The sequence below is a fragment of the Barbus barbus genome, assembly GCF_936440315.1.
Source record: "Barbus barbus genome assembly, chromosome: 10".
Classification (NCBI taxonomy): Eukaryota; Metazoa; Chordata; class Actinopteri; order Cypriniformes; family Cyprinidae; genus Barbus; species Barbus barbus.
Genome location: NC_136738.1, coordinates 5,311,919 through 5,333,823, shown reverse-complemented (window position 1 = coordinate 5,333,823; position 21,905 = coordinate 5,311,919). Strand labels below are relative to the sequence as shown.

The 21,905-nt window shown below is 37.0% G+C and overlaps 2 protein-coding genes across 2 annotated transcripts; one reads left to right on the top strand and one right to left on the bottom strand.

Moving 5' to 3' along the window:
* Window positions 1–6,233: 6,233 nt before the first annotated feature.
* On the bottom strand, window positions 6,234–10,020 carry LOC306876238 (fibroblast growth factor 4A-like; the record flags this gene model as incomplete). Its single annotated transcript, XM_079427247.1, has 4 exons — window positions 6,234–6,419; window positions 7,568–7,671; window positions 7,835–7,954; window positions 9,858–10,020. The coding sequence occupies 4 exons, from the start codon at window positions 10,018–10,020 to the stop codon at window positions 6,234–6,236; spliced, it is 573 nt and encodes a 190-aa protein (XP_079283373.1).
* A 1,728-nt stretch (window positions 10,021–11,748) lies between these two features.
* pdxka (pyridoxal (pyridoxine, vitamin B6) kinase a) lies at window positions 11,749–19,084 on the top strand. The gene is made up of 11 exons (XM_079427292.1): window positions 11,749–12,021; window positions 12,234–12,288; window positions 14,218–14,322; window positions 14,572–14,655; window positions 15,408–15,442; window positions 15,596–15,681; window positions 16,153–16,198; window positions 16,502–16,613; window positions 17,445–17,581; window positions 17,777–17,843; window positions 17,999–19,084. Exons 1-11 carry the CDS (start codon window positions 11,941–11,943, stop codon window positions 18,109–18,111), a joined length of 921 nt encoding a protein of 306 aa, XP_079283418.1. The 5' UTR covers window positions 11,749–11,940; the 3' UTR covers window positions 18,112–19,084.
* The last annotated feature ends 2,821 nt before the right edge of the window (window positions 19,085–21,905 follow it).

Sequence of the window (21,905 nt, the reverse complement as noted above, 5' to 3'; positions counted from 1 at the left end):
GATCTCATGAGGGGTCCGGAAACCTTTCCAATGTAAGCTAAATATTGATATGTTAATGAGATATTATTACATATAATTTGGTAGAAAAACAATGTGTTTCACGTTTTATTGGTGCAAAGATGAGTAGTGGTGATATTTATTTTGTACAACATTTGCAGCTGCTTTTCATCACTTAATCAGAAGCACCACAAATTAAATTGTCATGTTATAGGGACTAAGGAACAGACATTTAGAAGTTGATTTTAAAATGCAAAGAATTTAAAATAAAAAATAAAGTTATGTAAACACTTGCATTTTTACAACACTATAAGTGTGTCACATCTGGGGCCCGTTTCAATAAGAAGGTTCAACCAACTCTGAGTTTAAACATGAACTCAGAGTTGACTTACTCTGAGACAGGAAACTCTGAGTTTTCGGTTACAAAACAGCTGAACTGAGTTAGTTTACTCAACTCTGAGTAGGTTGACTCTGAGTTAAGCGCATGCACCATGACTATGAAAAGTCATGATCAGCGGAGCGCCGAAATTACGATTCACCGTGGCAACAGCTCCCGCCAAAAAGACATCAGCGTGCGTACTTCCGTCAATGCATAACTTTAATTCTTAATAACTGCCAATAACTTAATAACTTTTATAATATCAGAGGTGAAAACTATAAATTATTGAACTAAAATTCATTTTAATGGTATCTCATGATCACAAAAAAAAAAGAAAGAAAAAGACAGAAAAAAGTAACAAGAACGTGGCAGCAGCTAAAAATGAAGTATAAAAACACAATTCAATCAAGGTAAAGCTTTAAACATGAAAGGTTCATGGGTGTGTGCTACATGACTTTTGACATTAAATATCATTCAGTGTCTATTTCAATGCGCTGCAGCTTTTTTCACATAATTAAATATTCTCTAATCTAACCTGTTACATTTCTTAATTACAGTAATAAAATTAACTACTGACTTGTCGACAGCAAGAAGGCAGAGGCTCCCAAAAAGGGGGGAGAACCTGCACCTGCACCACTGACAGATGAAGAGGAGATGGTCAAGTATGGGAAGATTTCTAAAATCCAAAAGTAACTTATAAAAATTACTTTTTCTTTTGTATTAGGAAATAAAGATGACCAAAAAATTGTGACTAATTTGTTTATTTAACAGCTGTGGTGGTGGTTATGGCTTATACTACCCTTCCATCTGGCATCCTTCTATTCCATAAAGTAATCGGTTTCATTTTCAGAAGGGGTGATGGTGGGGATATGCTTGTCATCAGTGCATTCAAGCTTCCACACTGGAAGTCCTGAAGGAAATTCGGATTATTGGGTTACTTCCAGACGTCACAGAATGATGTTATCAAGTGAACATCATTTATCAGATCAGCCTCATTTAAACCAATTTTTATACCACTGACCTACAGTCCTGTGAAACCCCTCTTTGACGGATTTCTGCCCAGGAAACAATTCTCAAAATGGGTGTGAGAGGGATGCACACTTTCCTTAGAATCTGCATACAGTGGACTTATAATGTGCTCTGCATCTCCGATGTTTTAAAGTGCATTTTTCTTATTTAGCAAATTATCTTCCAATAGGGTAAGAAATTAAAAGCATTCTTGTTTCCGTTTGCATTAAGATTATTTTTCTTACCCTATGGTGGACAATTTTACTTGTTTTATGTAAAAGGCACTTAAAAGGAAAATCCCCCAGGAAAAAAAGACTAAATATAGACAATTATATAAGATGCATATTAAGATTTTTTTTATATTTGTACTTGAAATAAGACAAAAATACTTAGTAAGAAAATCTATTTTGCAGCGTGAATGAATGAATAAGGTATTTAAACTTCGCTAACACTATAAAAAGGGGGAGGAGACCGAAAGAAACTCTGGGTTTGCCGAAGAAAACCTGCTCCCGACCAGGTTAGGTTCACAGAGTAAATTACTACGGTAACTGACTCGGAATATAAGTTACCTCTCTTTCAGAAACGGGCTTGACTTACCCTGCTTTCTCGGGTTTGACAAACCTCCCATTTTGAAAGCGAAAACCCAGAGTTTCCCTGATTTCAGGGTTAACATACTCAGAGTTTTCACTTAACCTCCTTTCTGAAACGGGCCCCAGGTAATGAAAAGTTGTACACACACTTGTGATCTTCATCGTCGCTTGGGCCAAATACAGGACATACGTCATAGAAATAGTCAAGTGGTCAAAGACCGCAAGTGTGGAAAGTCTGGGTTTATTTTCAGCATTTGTTTGTGGTAAATGACTGCATTTCCATAAATGCAATTCTGAGCACAATGCTAATAGGCAAGATTTCAATGTTGGTATAACAAAATCTTTTTTTCAAAATTTAAAGGCCTTAGCTGATTGGACAGATTGAGAGAGAAATTTGTAGTTTGAAGGTTACATAAACCTTGTGTCCTTTAACTGCTTTGATACTTTGAAGAGAGAAGGGATGAGGCCTTTGTGACGTGAAGCATGGCAGGCTGAGAGCTGTGGGAGGGGAGCGAGGTGCTAATGAGCAACACCTGTGAAAACACACCAGCCTTTAGACCTGTGTGTCGCAGGTGATTCTCATTAACACAGGAAGAACCTGCCTCGCTCCTCTACCACTGATACCCCTTTTCCATCAAGGCAATTTCAGGGCTGGTTCGGAGCCAGAGCCTAGTTTCAAACTGGTTCTTTGTCTTTCGACACCCAAAGCACCAGCTCTGAACCAGGAAAAGCGGTTCGTAAGTAGCACCAAAACATTGCTGGGCTAGAAGGACGAACCGCTTGCATCAGGGGCTGGGGGCGGGGTTTACCGTGAGTCAACAAGGGGACATTTACACAACAACATTTTCAACTAAAAATGGAAAATGTTTAATGCATTTTGGTAGTTCATTTACAGTTGTGGTCAGAATTATTGAAACCCTTGGTAAATATGATCAAAGAAGACTGTGAAAATTAACCTGCTTTGTTAATCCTTTTGATCTTTTATTTAAAAAATTCACAAAAAGCTAACCTTTCATTGGATAATAAGAATTTAAAATGGGGGGAAATATCATTATGAAATAAATGTTTTTCTCTGATACACATTGGTCACAATTAACGGCACCCTTTTATTCAATACTTTTTGAAACCTCCATTTGTCAGTTTAACAGCTCTAAATCTTCTCCTATAATGCCTGATGAGGTTAGAGAACACCTGACAAGAGATCAGAGACCATTCCTTCATCTAGAATCACTCCAGACCCTTTAGATTCACAGCTCCATGACGGTGCTTCTTCTCTTCAGTTCACCCCACTCATTTTCTACAGAGTTCAGGTCAGAGGACTGGAATGGTCAGCAGAAGCTTGGTTGTGTGCTCAGTGACCCATTTTTGTGTTGTTTTTGAGGTTTGTGTTTGGATTATTGTACGGTTGGAAGATCCAAACATGGTCCATTATAAGATTTCTAATAGAATCAGTCACTTATTGATTTTTTATCTGTTGGTATTTGATAGAATCCATGATGCCATGTGTCTGAACAAGATGTCCAGGACCTCCAGCAGAAATATAGGCCCACAACATCACAAATACAGCAGTATATGTACACATGGGGTACTTTTTATCCCTGTGTTCACCAAACCCATCTTGAGTGTTTGCTGCTAAAAAGCTCATTTTTTAGTTTCATCTGACCATAGAAGCCAGTCCCATTTGAAGTGCCAGTCCTGTCTGATAACTGAATATGCTGGAGATTGTTTTTGGATGAGTGAGGAGAATTTTTCTTGAAATCCTCCCAAACAACATGTGGTGATGTAGGGGCTGTTTGACAATTTTTTTTTAAGGTTTTCTGACCCCGAGACTCAACTATTTTCTGCAATTCTCCAGCTGTGATCCTTGAAGAGTCTTTAGCCACTAAAACGCTCCTTTTCACCGTGCATTAGGACGATATAGACACACGTCCTCTTCCAGGCAGTTTCATTACATTTTATGTTGATTGGAAATTCTTAATTATTGCCCTGATGGTGGAAATGGGGATTTTCACTGCTCTAGCTCTTTTCTTAAAGCCACTTCACTAATTTGTGAAGCTCAATTATCTTTTGCTGCACATCAGAAATATATTCTTTGTTTTTTCTCATTGTGATGGATGATTAAGGGAATTTGGGCTTTGTTTTCCCTCCTATTTATATTTCTGTGAAACAGGAAGCCATGGCTGGATAATTTCATGTTCATAATCACCCTAGAGTGCTCAAAATTGTGAATATGAATGGGAGTATACTTCAGAGATATTTTACTCATAAGAATTTCTAGGGGTGCAATAATTGTGTCCAACGTGTGTTTGAGAAAAACATTTATTTCATAATGATATTTCCCCCCATTTTAAATTCTTATTATCCAATGAAAGGTTAGCTTTTTGTGAATTTTTTAAATAAAAGATCAAAAGGATTAACAAAGCAGGTTAATTTTCACAGTCTTCTTTGATCATATTTACCAAGGGTTTCAATAATTCTGACCACAACTGTACATGGCAGTGGCATTTTGGAGGCATTAAAACGCAAACTTTTGAAAACGGGTTTCAAATTGCAAGTTTTTAAACTATGAAACTGTCGCCTTGTCCAAATATTGCCAGCTTGAGAGAACAAGTGCAAAGTAAGTGCGCCTAGCAAAGACCTATCTTTGATTTTAAAACTGCCAAAGCCTAATGCCCTTTTGCACGCACAACCCACAGTGCTATTCGAGGCTTAGTGTATCTCATCATGCATCATCCTCTAAAAATAAATCGTGACACTTTTTGCCGAGATCTCATGAGGGGTCACAGAAACCTTTCCAATGTAAATTAAATATTAATATAATGATTAGATATTGCATATAATTTGGTAGAAAAACAAAGTGTTGCACATGTTATTAGTGCAAAGATGAGTAGTGGTGATATTTATTTTGTACAACATTTGCAACTGCTTTTTATCACTTAATTAGAAGGACCACAAATTATGTCATCAACTGAACAGACATTTAGAAGTTGATTTTAAAATGCAAAGTATTTAAAATAAAAATAAAGCTATGTAAACACTTGCATTTTTACAACACTATAAGTGTGTCCCATCAGGTAATGGAAAGTTCTACACACACTTGTGGTATTTATCTTCACTTGAACACGCCAAAGACCGCAAACACTTTTTCACACAGGGTCATGTGGGTTTGGATTTTGTTTTCCCATCATAAAAAAACCCTTCATTTAAAAACTGCATGTTGTGTTTACTTGTGTTATCTTTGATTAATATTTAAATTTGTTTGACGATCTGAAACATTAAAGTGTGACAAACATGCAAAAAAATCAGGAAGGGGGCCAACACTTTTTCACACCACTGTATATATATATATACAAAATAAATGAAAATAATGACATCATAAAAATAATAGCTTATTAAAAATATTAATAAATACAATATTAGTATATAAATAATACTAAAATAACACTGGTATGTATTTAGAATCCCATTTACAGTTAAATTATAAAACACATTAGAGACAAATAAATAAATAAATAAATATGTACACATTCATTATACACACAAGTTATGAAAATATCAACTACAGATAAAGATGCAACATTTAGGTCATTTTTCATTTTAAACATTCAAAATAATGAAAAATGTAGTAGTTAATCTGAGACACAAAACATGCAGTATATGACAAAAATAAGCTGTGCATTATTCACAGACTACATTCACTCTTCATCAGAGTGCTGTGACATTTCAAGCTTGAAGCAACATTTTGAATTATCTGTTGTTGACAGAATATAAGAAGTCGTGGCCTAATGGTTAGAGTCGGACTTGTAATCCGAAGGTTGTGGGTTCGAGTCTCCGGCCGGCAGGGATTGTAGGTGGGGGGAGTGAATGTCCAGCGCTCTCTCCACCCTCAATACCACGACTGAGGTGCCCTTGAGCAAGGCACCGAACCCCCAACTGCTCCCCGGGTATAACTGCACAGCATAAATGGCTGCCCACTGCTCCGGGTGTGTGTTCACGGTGTGTGTGTGTTCACTGCTGTGTGTTTGCACGTTGGATGGGTTAAATGCAGAGCACGAATTCCGAGTATGGGTCACCATACTTGGCTGAATGTCACTTCACTTCACACTCATAACCAGAAATTAGTCCGAACCCCATCAGACACATACACTGCTGTTATAGGAACTGTCACAGGGGTGAGTTCTCATAAATAGAGACAGTATACAAATAGTATAAAGTATACTCTTTTCATGTCGCATTAATGAGCTTATAGCACATTTAGTTTAATGAGATACTGGTTTACGAGGAAGGAAATGAGTGCATGTCTGGTGGCGGCCCACCCTCTTGCCTTTCCTCAGCTGCCCTTTTTGGGACAAAGCAAGGAAAAACCCAGTGTTTATGGAGGAGTATGTGTTGTAATGGTTTTCCTCCATGCGCTCTTTAAACAGGCATTCATCTGAGAACAACTTCTACAACAAAGAAGAGAGGTACATTTGATAAATACATGTTATTTATTGAACACGTGTCATTATATCAGGATGCACTTGATAAGAATAATAATTATACCATTCAAATAGCTGAAATTGCTATTATATGAAATAAGCGTAAGAATTAACCCTATAAAGCCGACTGAGTCACATTTGATACATCAATTTATAAGGCATCTAAATTATAGACATGATCGAAACTGCTTCTGTTGGCTGATTGATGCAAGTAAAAGGCCTTTTTTTATAATTGTAAACATGTCAACCTTCAGGTCATGGTACACATATATCTGTCTCTTTACTAATTTTTTTATATAAATTAATCATGAGAATAGCTTTTATAATGTTGGTTATATTTCGAGATGAACATTTACTGGACTGAAGCAACTTTACTTGATAATCCATACATAATTTAAAAAAAAAATCTTGTTAATATGTGAGTATCTGGTATGATACAGCAAGCTTTTGAGGATTGCTTTTTGTTCATCTCTCAATCATCTTTGTATTGCATTGCATTATATATTTTGAAATATTGTCTTACTAAAACATTATTGGGAGATGCAAAGTGACAACTGATATCATACATTTTGTGTGCTGTCAGTAGTCTGCTATACTGTTATAAATATCGAATTGATTTAGATTACAAGCTATCAGTATTTCATCTTACTTTTTGGCTAAATAAATAACAATGCTGCTGTGAGCATGTATTAAATACTGCTGCTGCACATATGAAATAACCCCATAGCATAAATGAATCACGTCGTACCAGATCTATACAAGTGGAGCTGGGGAAGGTGGAGGGTTTCTGAAGCGCGCTGCAACTGCTAAAGCAAGCATTAGCCAAGTATTTGACTTGGCTGCTGATACAAAAAGAACCAATCAGCTATGCCATGTGATAATGATGTCATTATGTCACATATATATATTATCTCAGTTTGGGCCTCTATATCATTCTACATAAGCCATAAAAGCCTGATGTATCAAATATGAAACAAAACACATATTCAGAAAGTGTTCTTTTATATTTTGTCTAAAGGTTCAATACATTACAAAATTTTACAGAGTTAAAGGTGATTTTGAGAAATGAAATGTTTGAGTTTCATATGTCTTGTGTAACGGATGATATTTCTCACCATTCCATGTGCAATTCCTTCCTGATTCATGCACAAATATTGCTCACTCTTCACACCACGGATACCCACTATGCCTGGCCTGACAGCAAACACCCTCAGCAAGCCTTAAAGAAAAAAAGAGAATAAAGAAAAACTCATCAAATAGAAAGGAAAAAATGGGAACAATATAAAGAAGATAAATCTGTGTGTAGACTATTCAGACAGTTTAATATGTGTTATTGAGACAGGTTTCTCTATATTAATGAAGGTTGGTTAAATAAATCATACTGTACTCAGAAGGCTCGTGAACGCCCCACACGCTGCCATTCATCACAATCTGTAGGTGGAAACCAATCCCAACACGACAGTACAGGAGCTGATGTTGAGCTGGATTAGACTCTTCTATGGCTGTTGGGTATTCAAAGAGCAAAAATAATAACACTATAATAAATACACACATTCATACTATAAAAAAAATCACTTTTTAATAGCTTACTCAGAGTATGATTTCGGATACAACCAGGGCTATTTTGCAAGTTTATGTTCTGTGTTCTCATTGGTTATAATATTGTATTGAGTTAAATATTTTTAAAATGAATGGTTACTAACAAACTAATGATTATGTTCATGTTCTCTTGTACAAATAACTCCCCTGCCAACAAAAACAGCTCGCATCATGGTTTTGCTATCAGTGAAAATTTATCAACATGCGTCACAGATCTGTCCTTGTGTCTTTGATTACTGCAGGACCTGATGCATACTGGGTACTGAAGCTCCTGTGCGTGAATGTCTGTATGTGCGATCACAGCCACCACACTCAATACATATCATTGGTCTCAGTATTAATACTTGTCAGAGTGTCAAGTGCTTTTTAATAAAGTGCCATGCATATACATATATGCATAAAACAAAAAATCGAGGAAATTCAAAATAGCGTATTCCCATACTACTCTTAATAGTTCTGATTATGTATCATATGCAACAAGGTAGCATATGGTCCTACTTAAAAAATACATTGTGTACTATACAGTATTCAGTCAGAAGTAAGATAGTATTTCAAACTGTGTGCTGGTACATTCATTCTGTTTTTAAGCAACAGTTATATATAGACAGTTTAGCAGACAGACAGCTGTCATTCGTTCAGCAGTCAAACCACACGTCATCTGTGCAGCTCTGTGTTAAAGGTTATGACAAAATGTATGATAATGATGGCCTACTGTTAGTCTGCTAATAGTATTAAAAATTCATCAAGTACTGGGATGTTTGCCAAATCCACTTACACACAATATTTATGGCAACAAATAGAGTGTCATGTGACACAAAGAAATATCCACTGCAGTCGTTCTCAGCCTTTTTGATTGCAAGGCCCCATGACTTTCTTCAAAGGCTCCATTACTTTTCCAGTTGTTTGTGATTTGATGGCTAAGGACTAATGATTTTAAAATATATTTTGTAGTCTAATAAACTATTTTAGAGCTTGGCATAACTATAAAAATGTATATCCAATTTTAAAAAGTAACCTTTCTAGGTTTCTTATATATCTTGGTTTTTGAAAACAGTTGTTGAGAGGGTTAATTTAAATAGGAAATGTCATGATTTATTACATATCATGACTTATTTGTAATATTTTTTACTCATTTGAATCATTTTAAGGCCCTCTTAGAGGTCTGCTGCAGAAGTACCACTGATCTATTCAGGCAATAATGTATGAGATGCTGTGCTATATTTTGAATACAGTCACAATAAAAGGACATTAAAGTGTAGCATCTTTTGCCGTGACTAAATTCACAAAACAGCATGTGTCACTTTTTAAAAAGGCTCTTAAACGGCTTTAGTCCAAATTCATATTTACAATTATTACATACAGTAATAGCAAAATGGCAACAGTCTTAAAATGCATATTTAAACAACTTTTCAGAAAATTTGCACAAAATTACACAGTCAGCAAAATGGCAACAGTCTTAAAATGCATATTTAAACAACTTTTCAGAAAATTTGCACAAAATTACACAGTCAGCAAAATGGCAACAGTCTTAAAATGCATATTTAAACAACTTCAGAAAATTTGCAATACAAAACAATTGTCTTAATGTGCTGTGATTAAGCAACTTGGGAAATACGGTGATGTCTATTATAGGTAAACATTGTACCCTAAATTTACAAAATAAAAAAACTGACATATGTAATTTCATTTTGCATTTCTTCTTTATATATATATATATATATATATATATATATATATGGATTAACATTCCCATGAATAGTGAAAAAGCTGTTTTGAATAAATAAGGTGGTACAGATTAGCTCTTACCTTTCTCTCTTAGCTTTGCATCCCTCATTGAGAGCTGCCACATGTATCTCAAGCGGCTGGCCTGGTCTCCTGAGGACTCGGTTTCTTCATCTGTGCAGTTACAGCTTAAACAAAATGACAACATAACTGATATAAAGCATAAAAGCATCCAGTGGGAATCCATGACAGAGGCATCAGGTCCAAAAATACCAATATGGCTTCCAGGTGAAGCACTTTGACATGCTGTCAGGTTGTGACTGCACTGACACCTGTAGAAGGCCCACAGTTTCCTTCCTGAATCACCAGTGTTGCAACTGTCTGCTGATATATTGAAGATAAATGAACATAATGTCCTCCACTCAGTGTAAACAGACTTCACAGGGACAGTGTGCCTCCACTCATCTTATCTCCATCTTTCATAAATACATCGTCTGCACTGATACCTCTACTAAATGAACATTCAGAGCAGTTGCACAGAGGAAAGAACCCACGCAGATACACTTTTGCGTTTGTGTATATGACGGCATAAAATCATTTAAGTGATACAGTATCTCCTCACTCATGTTCATTCAAAGGTAATGACACAAGTGAATGTGTAGGAAGTGTTTGAATTAATTAAGGGCCTTAATTTGCTTCCATTTAAGTCATTGATTCGTTTACCTTTATTAATTTGACCTCAAAGCAGTGAGGTCTTAGTATTATTATACTTTTTTATTATACCTTATGGTGATAAGTTGGTCAGTTTCTTTATTTATGAACTGGAGGTCTGACGTATGTGCTCTTTGTTCTCTAAAAGCATGCAATGTCTAAATCGTTATAAAGAAAAAAGATATGCCTCATATCTTAGGTTCCCTCAACATTAGCATTGACAATTTGCAATTCATCATGGAAAACTTTTATTTTTTTTAAGTTTTAAAAACTTAGAAGCAAATTAGCATTACCATACCTTCCTGCTGTTTTTTTTTTTTTTATTATTATTTTATTTATTTATTTAATTTTTTTAAAGAAAAGCAGATGTGTATTTCAAAAGTTCTGTGGTTCTTGGTTAACATGGCTGGAGTTGCATTTAAAGTTGAGTTGAAACGGCTGTAGCAACAGATCTTTTCTTCTATATTGTGACATACATATGAGACGGATTGTTGAAAAAGAAATAAAGCAGAGTTCCAGTCCTAATCAAACTCATCTAAACAGGCTAATCAAGACCTTTGAGTTTGATCGAGGTTGTAGCTAAACTCTGCAGGAAAGACCTTCTGAACCTCTGATCTATAACATGCATTTTGAAATAGATTGGGTAAATTTTCATTGCATGCTAAATTATAAATATGCTTATAAACGGCTCATAATAATAAAAAAACGGGTTATTCTATAATCCCACAGGAAATTTCAGAAAGAACATACAGGGCTGGCTTAAAAATGAACATGATTCATGACTGAACAGCTCTATTCTGTGACTTATAAAAATTATTAACTTGTAGTGAAACTTAAGGAATTACATTTTGTTATTTTCAAATGTGGCTTATTCTACAGCAGACAAAAAAATACAAACAAAAAAAAAAAAAACATCTGATTGTCTTGAATTTATCTTACATAATTCATTAAATTCTCTTCCTGTGGGATGTAACAAACTCATTTCAAATTCACGATCCTGAGAACTAGTGTGCTGATTAATTCTGGACAACCATGACTCAAATAACATTACAAACAGCTATATTTCATTTATTAGATAAATGCTCTGACGTCCATTAACAATGTGGTCATAGAAACGTCTTTGCAAAGTACCTTGCACATGTAACTTTATTAAAACTTTAAAAGCAGTACTTTAATTATACATAAACATAAACCAGCCTCGCTTTGATCTCGAAAACAATCCTTTGACGTGATTGGTCAATTCTTGTAAACACTCTGAGCACTTAGGTGTCCTTGCAGACGCCTGAAGAAAAAAATAACTCACCCGAGCCGATCCATGTACTGTGCAGGGGCAGCTGTTGAATGTCTGTCATTACTAAAGTGTGTTTTTATTTCATCTTCTACGACTGATCGTTGTCTTTTAGCCTGGTGCGACATTTTAATGAGAATATTAAATCCTAGCAGTGTTTAAGCAAGTATGGACTGCAGAGTTCTGTCAGTTCAGAGTCATGTTGTCAGAGGATATGTGGGAAACAAATCTGCTTCGTTTCCTTTACAGGTAAGATTAAGTAGCTTTTGCAGTGCATTAGATGCCTGCACATGCATTTAAAGTTTTAACGTAGTTGTTATGCTTAGCACAGCCGACTGCTTTACAAGCTGCATCCTCAAAATAAACCTGCTTCCTGAGCTCTTACGAAATAATATTAACAGTAGTTTCCCCTCTGCGGTGCATGTCAGTATGTATTTATGTTTAACTTGTGTCACTGCTAGGTGCTGGGCTTTGAAGTCGACACTATCAATTCAGTGCAGTTCTCCAATCATACAGGTAAATGTTGTCAATAAATCAAAAGAACAACAAACCAAATACTAAGACATTCTGAATTTCTGAAAGCCTATTTTTTCAGTTGTCAGGTTTAGTATAACCTATATGCTGATGTCAAATGATGATAAAATGTTTAAAGCCGTAGAATAATAGATTGTCACAATGCAGCACACTACTGAGTGGCCTTATTACTTAATCGAGGCTGGAGTTCAAATCACGTGATCAGAGTTTGTGAGTCTGGCTTCTCTGAAAAACATTTGTTTGAGCTAGGCTTTAAAGCTAGAAAGTTAATATAGAGATTTTGAATTAATATTTGAACAGCATTGATTTAATATGTTCTTGTGTAGAGTAAGAAAATCTAATCAAATTAGATTAAAAAATTTTTTAACACTCTCTTGGTTTGGGAAAGTTTTCATGAGGTCAAAGCTCAGCTTTGCTTGTGTTGAACAGCATGTGTCAGTATAATTTTCCTTTCAGTGAAGCGAAGCAAAGCAGTAAGCCCAGTATGATTCCCCTCCAGGTTTTTTCCAGTCATCATGTCTGTTTTCAGGATTGCAAAACAGTGAGGTGGTATTTTTGGGGAATAAATACCTAGTGGACAGTGACAAGGCATATAAAAGCTAAACAATATTCTGTGGTAGGGATTTTTAGTGACTCTTCTGCAGGTTATTTCATTATGCCAGTAGGTGGCAACTTCTTTTTTGAGTAAAGGCCCATTCTCACTAAGAAATAACTAAAACTATATTAGCATCCATTTGTCATTTGTAACTGCGTACGCTATTTAAAGTCGAGTGGGTTATAAATGGCTGTTTATCAGTTGAAAAGCATAGTTTGTAAAGTAGGCTAATTCCAATGATATTTTCCCTCCGTCTCATTATTGTTATAGCTGTGGTGTAGACTGTGCTATTCTCATAGAATTAAAGAAATGATTAACACTTGATAATTATCGTCTATGGTGTTAACAGACCTTAAGTCATTGAATTATTAAAGTAACCTTTTTTTCACAACACTGATTCATTCGAGAATGAAAACACCACTACTGCGTTTTCCGGTTTTTCTGTGACAGTGCGGTAGAGTTATGTTAAACTCAAACACTGCAGGACTGAAATTAGATCATTCCTTAAAATAGGGGTAAACAGGAAAGAGTTTGTTGGATGGTTTAAAATAGTTAAACGTGGTCAACAAATAAATGCACCGTGGCTCGTTTCAGAGGAGTTAATTTTTATTGCTCATGGTCCATTATCATGTTCCTGGTATTCTTGTTGACATTTGAACATGTTTGCATCGAATGGGTTAACCATTACACTGATTATCTACTCCTTTCAGAGCGGGTTGCTAAGGGCTCTAATGAGTTTCTAAGAGCTGATTGTGCTCGCTCTGCTGCTCATGCCGTTCACGTCCCAGACCATCCACCACTTTTGTTTTACTGGGTTTGTGTCATAACAATACTCCCGCTGTTCCGAGTCTTTCTCACAGTGTTGTTTTTGTCCTCCTCCTCACAGTTCACACCATGTTTCTCATACAAAGCATTTTTGTGTTGTCCTCTTAAAAAAACTCCTTTTCTTCCCCAGCAAGATATCGCACAGTGGTATCAGGACTTTTATGAATTTATGTCTTTAGAGTGAAATGAAGTGCGATCGAAGCTAAATAATGCTACATGGTTGCAAATCCAAACTGAAATCAGCTACAAATGGGTGATTCAGTAAATCTAAGAGCAGTGAGACAATAAAATGTTCATTAAAATGTGGGTGCTTAGTATTTTTTAATATGTAGAAACTGTTTTATAAGTCTAGTACAGTGGTCTGCATTATGAATAGGCAGTGTGTCTATTCAACAGCACCCTTTAGCCCTTTCAACACCCTTTCTCTTACCTAATTACATGGATTTAAGATACATATGATGCAGACTTGAATGAAGTCTTTCTCATGCTAGGATATGAGCACTGGAAAGGCCAAGTGTTGACTGCGGATGAATTGCATGTCCTGTACGAGGGGATCAAGCTTAACAACGTGAACCAATATGACTATGTGCTCACAGGTACTCTTATGTCTGCTGTTATTAAATTACTGATGTACATTATTCAATTACTGTGGGGCATAACACAAGCCCAGATTGGTTTAAATAGGATTATGTATGTCCAAAATAATCAAAAGTGGCATGACTGTTTATAACTATGATTACATTAAACATGATTATTAATAAAACCCTGCCCTTCAAAGCTATGTCCACCAACACTGCTTAGAATAATGGTCAGTTGATATGATCCAGATGTTTTCTTTGTTTCAGGGTACACTAGAGATGATTCCTTTTTGGATACAGTGGTGGACATTGTACAGGAGCTGAAGAGCGCAAACCCGAGCCTGGTGTATGGTGTGTGTATATAATAAAGCGGTAACCTATTACAATGTTAAGGTCTCATTTTGTTAAAATTAGCTAACATGTAAAACAATTGTGTTTTTTTATTAACAAACAAAACAAAGATACATATTTCCCATATATTATTTCATGTTATCTAATGCATTGAATTTGTACTTCATTTATAAAACTCTAGATGACGCAAGTCATTTACATGCAGTCTGCTAGCTATCACACCATTAATTAACCACATGGCACAAGTTGACTGGTCTCTGTTGGCTCTACAGTCAATAAGATTGTTGTTAAATATTGTAGTTCAGTTTTTGCTGTAAGCTGGTTCCTCTGAATCTCTCCACTTCCCCTAGCTCCACCTGTCTAGATACGTATTCTACTGGATTTATGCCAGTAGTGTGTCTGTGTTTTGACTGTAGCAAGAGCATACAGCAGAGCAACAGCATAACAGATCTAGTCTGCCAAGTTCAAATACATTAACATTGTCATATCCATTAACATGCTAAAACTTTTTCATTACTTAACAAATGAGACCTTATCATAAAGTCTTAACCATAAAGATGTATCTGGAGTTCACTCCGTGAGACTCAATGGATTGCTGGGAATTGTACCGTGTGAGTCAAACATGATATTAAAGGAATGCAATTTTTGTGAGGGGTGTGCAGATGAAATTCCAAGCACTGATCCAAACATCAACATGTGTTACAGTATTTTATGTTCACTTTGCTTATATTGCTGTTTTTCTGCCTTCAAAGTGTGTGATCCGGTGCTGGGTGATAATGGAGCTATGGTGAGCATCATTTAAAATGATTTCCCGTCATCATTTGCATCTTATTTTTCTATTCAAAAATGTAACCCATTATTCATGAAAAACACTTGTGAAGCACTTAAGATGTGGTTAAAATAGTTTAAGGATCTAAACGCTTTCGGGTTTTGTTTTTAGTATGTTCCTGAGAGCCTGCTACCTATCTACAGGAGCAAAGTAGTTCCAGCTGCAGACATAATCACTCCGAATCAGTTTGAGGCTGAGTAAGTGTCCTTTTATGCTGATCTTTGTCCTTTAATCTAAGGCCCTGTGTGCTCCTAGCTCATGTGGTCCATGGTGTCTGCTGTGACCATTTGTGATGGCTTCACCCAGAACAGATGTTCACCAAATGCAAATAGAGTCACTAATGGGATGAAATCTGTGGTTGTGTCAGAGATCTGTGCACATGCTTAGTTAGGACGTATAATTGTTGATGGCCCACCATGGTTTCTGGGCCTAGGTCATCTTCTTATTCCACACATACTTTCCTGTCTGTCTCTGCTGTTATATAAATACAGGTCAAATTTACTTTAAAAGTCACTTTAAGTCACTTTAAAATGGGGCAATAGGGGCATTTGTAGATGGTTGAATTTCCATGTTTTATGCCTGTGGTTCACCAACAAGCCATCGTCGTTATGACACACCCAACACATGTAAATATGAATATATATATAATTTCATTTTCTTTCTCACAGGCTCCTCACTGGTAGACACATAAGTTCAGAAAAAGATGCAGTTGAAGTAAGTTTTTATCAGCTAGATTTTTTTGCTGCAGCAGCTGTTCTGCTTCTCTAGTCTAATTAGCAAGTGATGCAAAAATGCAGTTTTAAACAGCTCACACAGAAGTCATTTTTTAACCAAGCAACGTGGGAAATTCAGCACAGTGAGCAAGTTGAAAATGAGCAAAATCTGTGTGCTTTTTTTACTGGCTATACTATTGAAACATTTCTCAGAACATTATGCCACCACTGAGCCTAACTTGTAGTAACTGTAATATTGTAGACACTATTGGAACAGAAACTGAAACTGTTGGGTTTATTTCAGGTGATGAACCTGCTGCATTCGATGGGTCCAGATATAGTGGTCATCACCAGCTCTGACCTGCCCTCTCCTCTGGGGGATCAGTATCTGGTTGCCCTGGGGAGCCAGAAAAGAGGTTATTTTTGTCATTTAATTTCCATTCCCAGGGTTCGATTCCCAGGGAAAGCAAAAGCTGATAAAATGTAAAAACTGTAACTTGAATGCAATGTAAGTCGCTTTGGATAAAAGCTTCTGCTAAATGCATAAATGTAAATATACAGTTCTTGCCTTGCTTGAGTCATACTTTTCATCATCACTAATTGCCTGGGGTGCAGTAAGTTGCCGTTATATTTCAGAATTCAGTTGATTTCGTTATAGATCTTGTTAAAAGATATATGACGCCTGGCAGCTTGTCTTTGTTTCAATAAACAATTAACCTTCACGTTGTGTTCTGGTCATTTTGACCCCAAGAGAATGTTCTTTTTTTCTGAAAATGGTAGTTAATGTTATTGCATTGGACTAAAACTTAATGACTTTGTTCACACAGGGTATAAAACCCCCAAATTTGGATATTTTTTTTACTTTTTGGCATTTTTTTTTCATATACTTTTTTGCTTCAAATCAAAGTTTGTAATGTTGCGAATGACCATATATCTGGTTGTTTTTTCATAGCTTAAATGAATGCATGGCCTTTAATGAAGACTTTTCTTTTTTCTTTCCTACTTTTTTAAAACCCCTATGAGAAAAATAAATAAAAAATGCAAAACTGTGGCCAGGCGCTAATGCACTCTATAGGGAATGCAAAATAGGGAATGCAAAATGGGATGGGCTGGAATATGACATATGAATACTAAAATATAATTAGTGCTTGTTCAATCTCAGCACTCTTAGCATGTGTTAAAGAGATATCCAAACTGACTTGTGGTTTCTGTCTAGGGTTTCATGATATACTGGTGTTGTTTTTCAGTGAGAGCAGATGGTACCATGGTGACTCAGCAGATCCGAATGGACATCCCCAAGGTGGATGCTGTGTTTGTGGGAACAGGGGACCTGTTTGCTGCGATGCTGCTGGCATGGACACATCTCCACCCAAATAATCTGAAGGTCAACAACATATCATGCTAAAATATAGTTGCATTCTCGAGTGTAAGAATAAAGCAGTTTGCGTTTGCATCAGTAAGTTATATGCAGTGGCTACATTTGTTCAACCTATAAAAATACATAGCTTAAGTGTACAAATAGTTTGATAGTTTCGATATCCTGAATTATAACCCAAAGCCCTTGATGTGTTTTTGACAGATGGCCTGTGAAAAGACGGTTTCAGTCTTACACCATGTCATTAAGAGGACTATTACTTTTGCAAAAGGTAAGACCTTCTGTAGCAAACCAAATATACCCTATACAAGCCCCTATTACGGTGTGAGTGACATAATTTGTTAGTATCCCTTTTTGGCAGCCATATTTTTAGTTTTGTACTATATGATGATAATGAAACTCATCCCTTACTTTGGCTCATCTCAGAGGTGGCTGGTCCGAATCGAAAGCCCAGTCCTGCTCAGCTCGAGCTGCGGATGGTCCAGAGTAAAGCAGACATTGAGGATCCTGCCATAGTTTTGAACGCTGTTGTTCTGTAGTGCTTTAATCTCAGACTCTGTACTAGACAATACGAATGTCCTACATTTAACAGCAAGAGTTTACAATCACAATAATACTTTCGATGTTGGACACTAATGTTCTTACAATTGAAACTGTGACCTCTGGTACTCCATAGTGCATTAGTGCAGGCACTGCATCCAAAAACTAACATGGTACCTTATGTTATGTTCACATTCCAGCCATAATGTGCATGCGACTATCTAGCCATTATTAGTATCTTATTATGATTTATGCATGTGTCTATCTGGATTAAATATTTATAATGATTTATTAACATTAAGAGAATGTCTAACATATCAGTGTTGTCTAACAGTGTTGAATCAGTCTCTTACATGTAATATTTTATTTGATCCGTTAGTCATATTTCATCAGAACAACTGTTCAAGCCTAGTCAGTTCAAGTTTCAGAAAAATGTCTATTGAATAATAAAAATCAATTATCTCTACTAGAATGTGCCTTGAAAATGCTGCTGTAGTAGATAATAAAATAAAGTCTTTGTAATAATTAACGATAATTGCCATGGCGACTGACATATTGACTATTAATTGTAATAAAATCCTTCCATTTTTATTCATTCTTTGTATTCAAGAATTACATTTTTTAAATGATTATGATGTAGTTGAAGACATTTTCTCTAGGAATTTGTGTAATTGCTGTGTACATTTTTTTTGTGGTGTTTGTTGCCTCTGTGAATTGAATTCATGTTTATTTTTCTGCAGTACTTTAGAAAATAGGCCTATATGTATATATGGGAGGTTGGTGATTGTTAAATAATGCTTCTTTGTGTAGTCTCAGTGACCACCTAAACCACACCTTGTGCTCCAACACTAATGCAGTTTTCATTTGATACATTTATGTTCTGCAAGAGTGAGAACATGTCTATCATTGAAATTCAGGCCATAACCTTAAATGCTTTTATTTAAAAGATTAAATGACAGTTTACTAACAACAAACCAGGTTGCTGAATCAAGATTTTGTTGTCAAACAGGCTAAGAGGTTTAATATTTCACACAGCTGAAGAAAAAGCTCTATCCAAATAACCCTCAGTTACAGGCTGAAATAACTTATGTTTGTTAAAGCATTGCTAATACACTAGGCTTGAAAGTACCTATAATAAAACAGACAGAACAAAGGAAAGGGACTATATACTATTCAAGCAAAAAAGAAAACTACTCTTCAATAATACTGTAAGTTATATTTGGCAACGAAAAGAAACAAACAATAGGAAGTAACACTTTTAAAAAACGAAATGCTAAATGTCACAAATTTACACACATACACAAAAAGAAAAAAGCTGTCAAACTTATCAACTGATCATAAAATATCTTTGCACTTCTACATTAACATTTATACAGCTGGTTACTGTCTTTATCCAAAGATACATTAATGCTACATCATTTAATGAAATTTTATAACAACGTATTTTTTAATGAATTATACAGTATTATTAAGCTCTTCATAAATAGGGCCCAATGTCTTTGTGTAGTTGCTGCTGCATGACTTTCATGAGTTGTGTATGTTTACAGGATCAACAAGGTACATGGAAAGAAACAGGAGTATTTTTAAAGGAATGCCAGCAACAGTATGGAAGGCAAAATAATCAGTGGTGTGTTCCAGAAAGCAGGTTATTTCCTAATACATTTATATATTTTTTTATATTTTTGTGCACTTTTCTTTTTCTTTTTTAGAATTCATCATTAGAACAGAATCACGTCTTTTGTATTTAAATTAGCTTTTTGTATTGTATGCAATCTTATAGCCCTGATGATGTGCCAATACATGTTGGCAAATACAACTGTTATTCTTTTTAGTTCCACTTTCTGGTTATTTTGGCTTCACAAGTGTTGCTGGTATTGCTTTAAAAATGACCTTGATGTGAGGACACATTCTTTCACTGGTATGAAGGAGTGGTGATTGTGCTTCTCTATTATCTTACAACACCTCTTGATAAGCAGTTGCTCCCTTGTGAATAAGCATATTGGACTGCTTTTGCTTGGAAGTAGTTAGCTGCCCTTGCTGGGCCCCATGGAAAAAAACAACAACTTATAACACAGTTCTGAACACTTCACAACAGTTCTGTGTGGAAAAATAAGTACACCCATACGTTTAGTATTCTGTATAATTATGTTTGTCTTTTAGCTTATTCCTTCATGCAGAATATTTTCAACTGTGATTTTAGATGGGCTTCCTGCATGTATGAGCCCATTCATGTTCCTCACTACATTTATTGAAATCTGATCTTTGACTTGATTGTTCCAAACTCATTCTTTTTCTTCTGAGCCAATCCTTTTTGAATTTGCTTTTCTAGTTTAGCTTTATCTGTTGTAAAGAAGGCCTCATGTTGTACTCAAGCAGTCTTTGGAGTAATTTTTGACATCATGATGGAAGTTTGTTGGGCCCTGAACCAGAAAGACACATCAAAACCACAACACTCCAACCGTCATGATTCACAGCTGCTATGAGGTTCGGGTTTTGGGTACCCCTGGCTTCTTGGCTAGTGGCAGAACAAAAACAAAACGAAACAAAAGATTCTCCACCCGGCCCTCCTCTAGGGGAGGGAGTGGTGCGGTCACCATCTCTCGATGAGCAGTCTCCTCCATCTCTGGGTCGCCCGTCTCAGGGCCTCTTGCACTTGTGCTTGCCGCCAGGTTTGGCAGGGGCCAGGATGGCCTGGGCGTCCTGCCTGCGACCGGCTCCACGACGCTGCCTGATGGAAGGCTGCGTGGGAGCGGGGGCGGCCACAGGGGGTGCCCACGGTGACACAGCCAGAGATGGCGCTCCTGGACCACTAGCATGGACATCGCACGACCCAAAGACTGTGCGGTAACCTTTGTCGCTCGAAGCGCGAGGTCCGCCGCAGCATGCAGTTTATGTAGAACTGCAAGGTCGTGACCACCCTTGTGCAGGTCTTTGGCCTGTTGGACAATAAAAATGTTGTGAGCTCCTCATGCACTTCTAGGAAGAATGGCACCGGGGGGGGGGCCTTCCACAAGAGCACGACATTCTCAACGGCCTGGGAAAGCTCGGCCGTCATCTCTGGGTCTGGCTCGGACAACGCTTCCACACACGAAGGGGGCAACATAGCCAGGTCGTCATCCCCGGAGAGAGAGGGCTCGCCCTCCGATGCAGCGATCGACATCTGGTCATCAGAGGGGATACCGAAGGAAACGCGTGGTGCACTCTGTCCAGCAGAGGGCCCAGCGCGCTCCTTCAGCAGCTCCACAGGCTGCGGAGTTCTTGAGGGGTGAGGAACTCCACTTGGGGAAGCCCTCACCGTGATCCTCAAATCACCTCTGACTCCACCAGACGCAGAGCCGCCCCTGGTGCCGGGACGAACTCTGGATCGCAGCAGAGGGACTCCGCTATGTTTGACATAGCAGAGTCTTTTATGCTATGCTTTATTTATTATTTATTATGCTTTACTTTATAACTCCGAGATGTCATGTCCCAACAAGAAGAACATGAGCCATCCGCAAAAGCTTCCTCAGCGTGCTGAATGCCCAGACATGTGAGGCAGCGATCGTGACCGTCCTGAGGCACCAGGAAACGACTACACCCAGAAACGCACGGGTGATGACATCTTTAAAAAGACGCGATCAGCCGTGTTGCTCATTTAGAGATTGCTCTTTTAGTGCGGAAGCACGCAGGGGAACTGGCCACTGCACACTCCTGGTGTGGCTGTCTGCACGAAGATGATCTGTTTTTTCTCCCATGAGACCGTGACCACCGCTGCTGCGCCGTAACGCCCACACTCATCTCTTCAATCACTCAA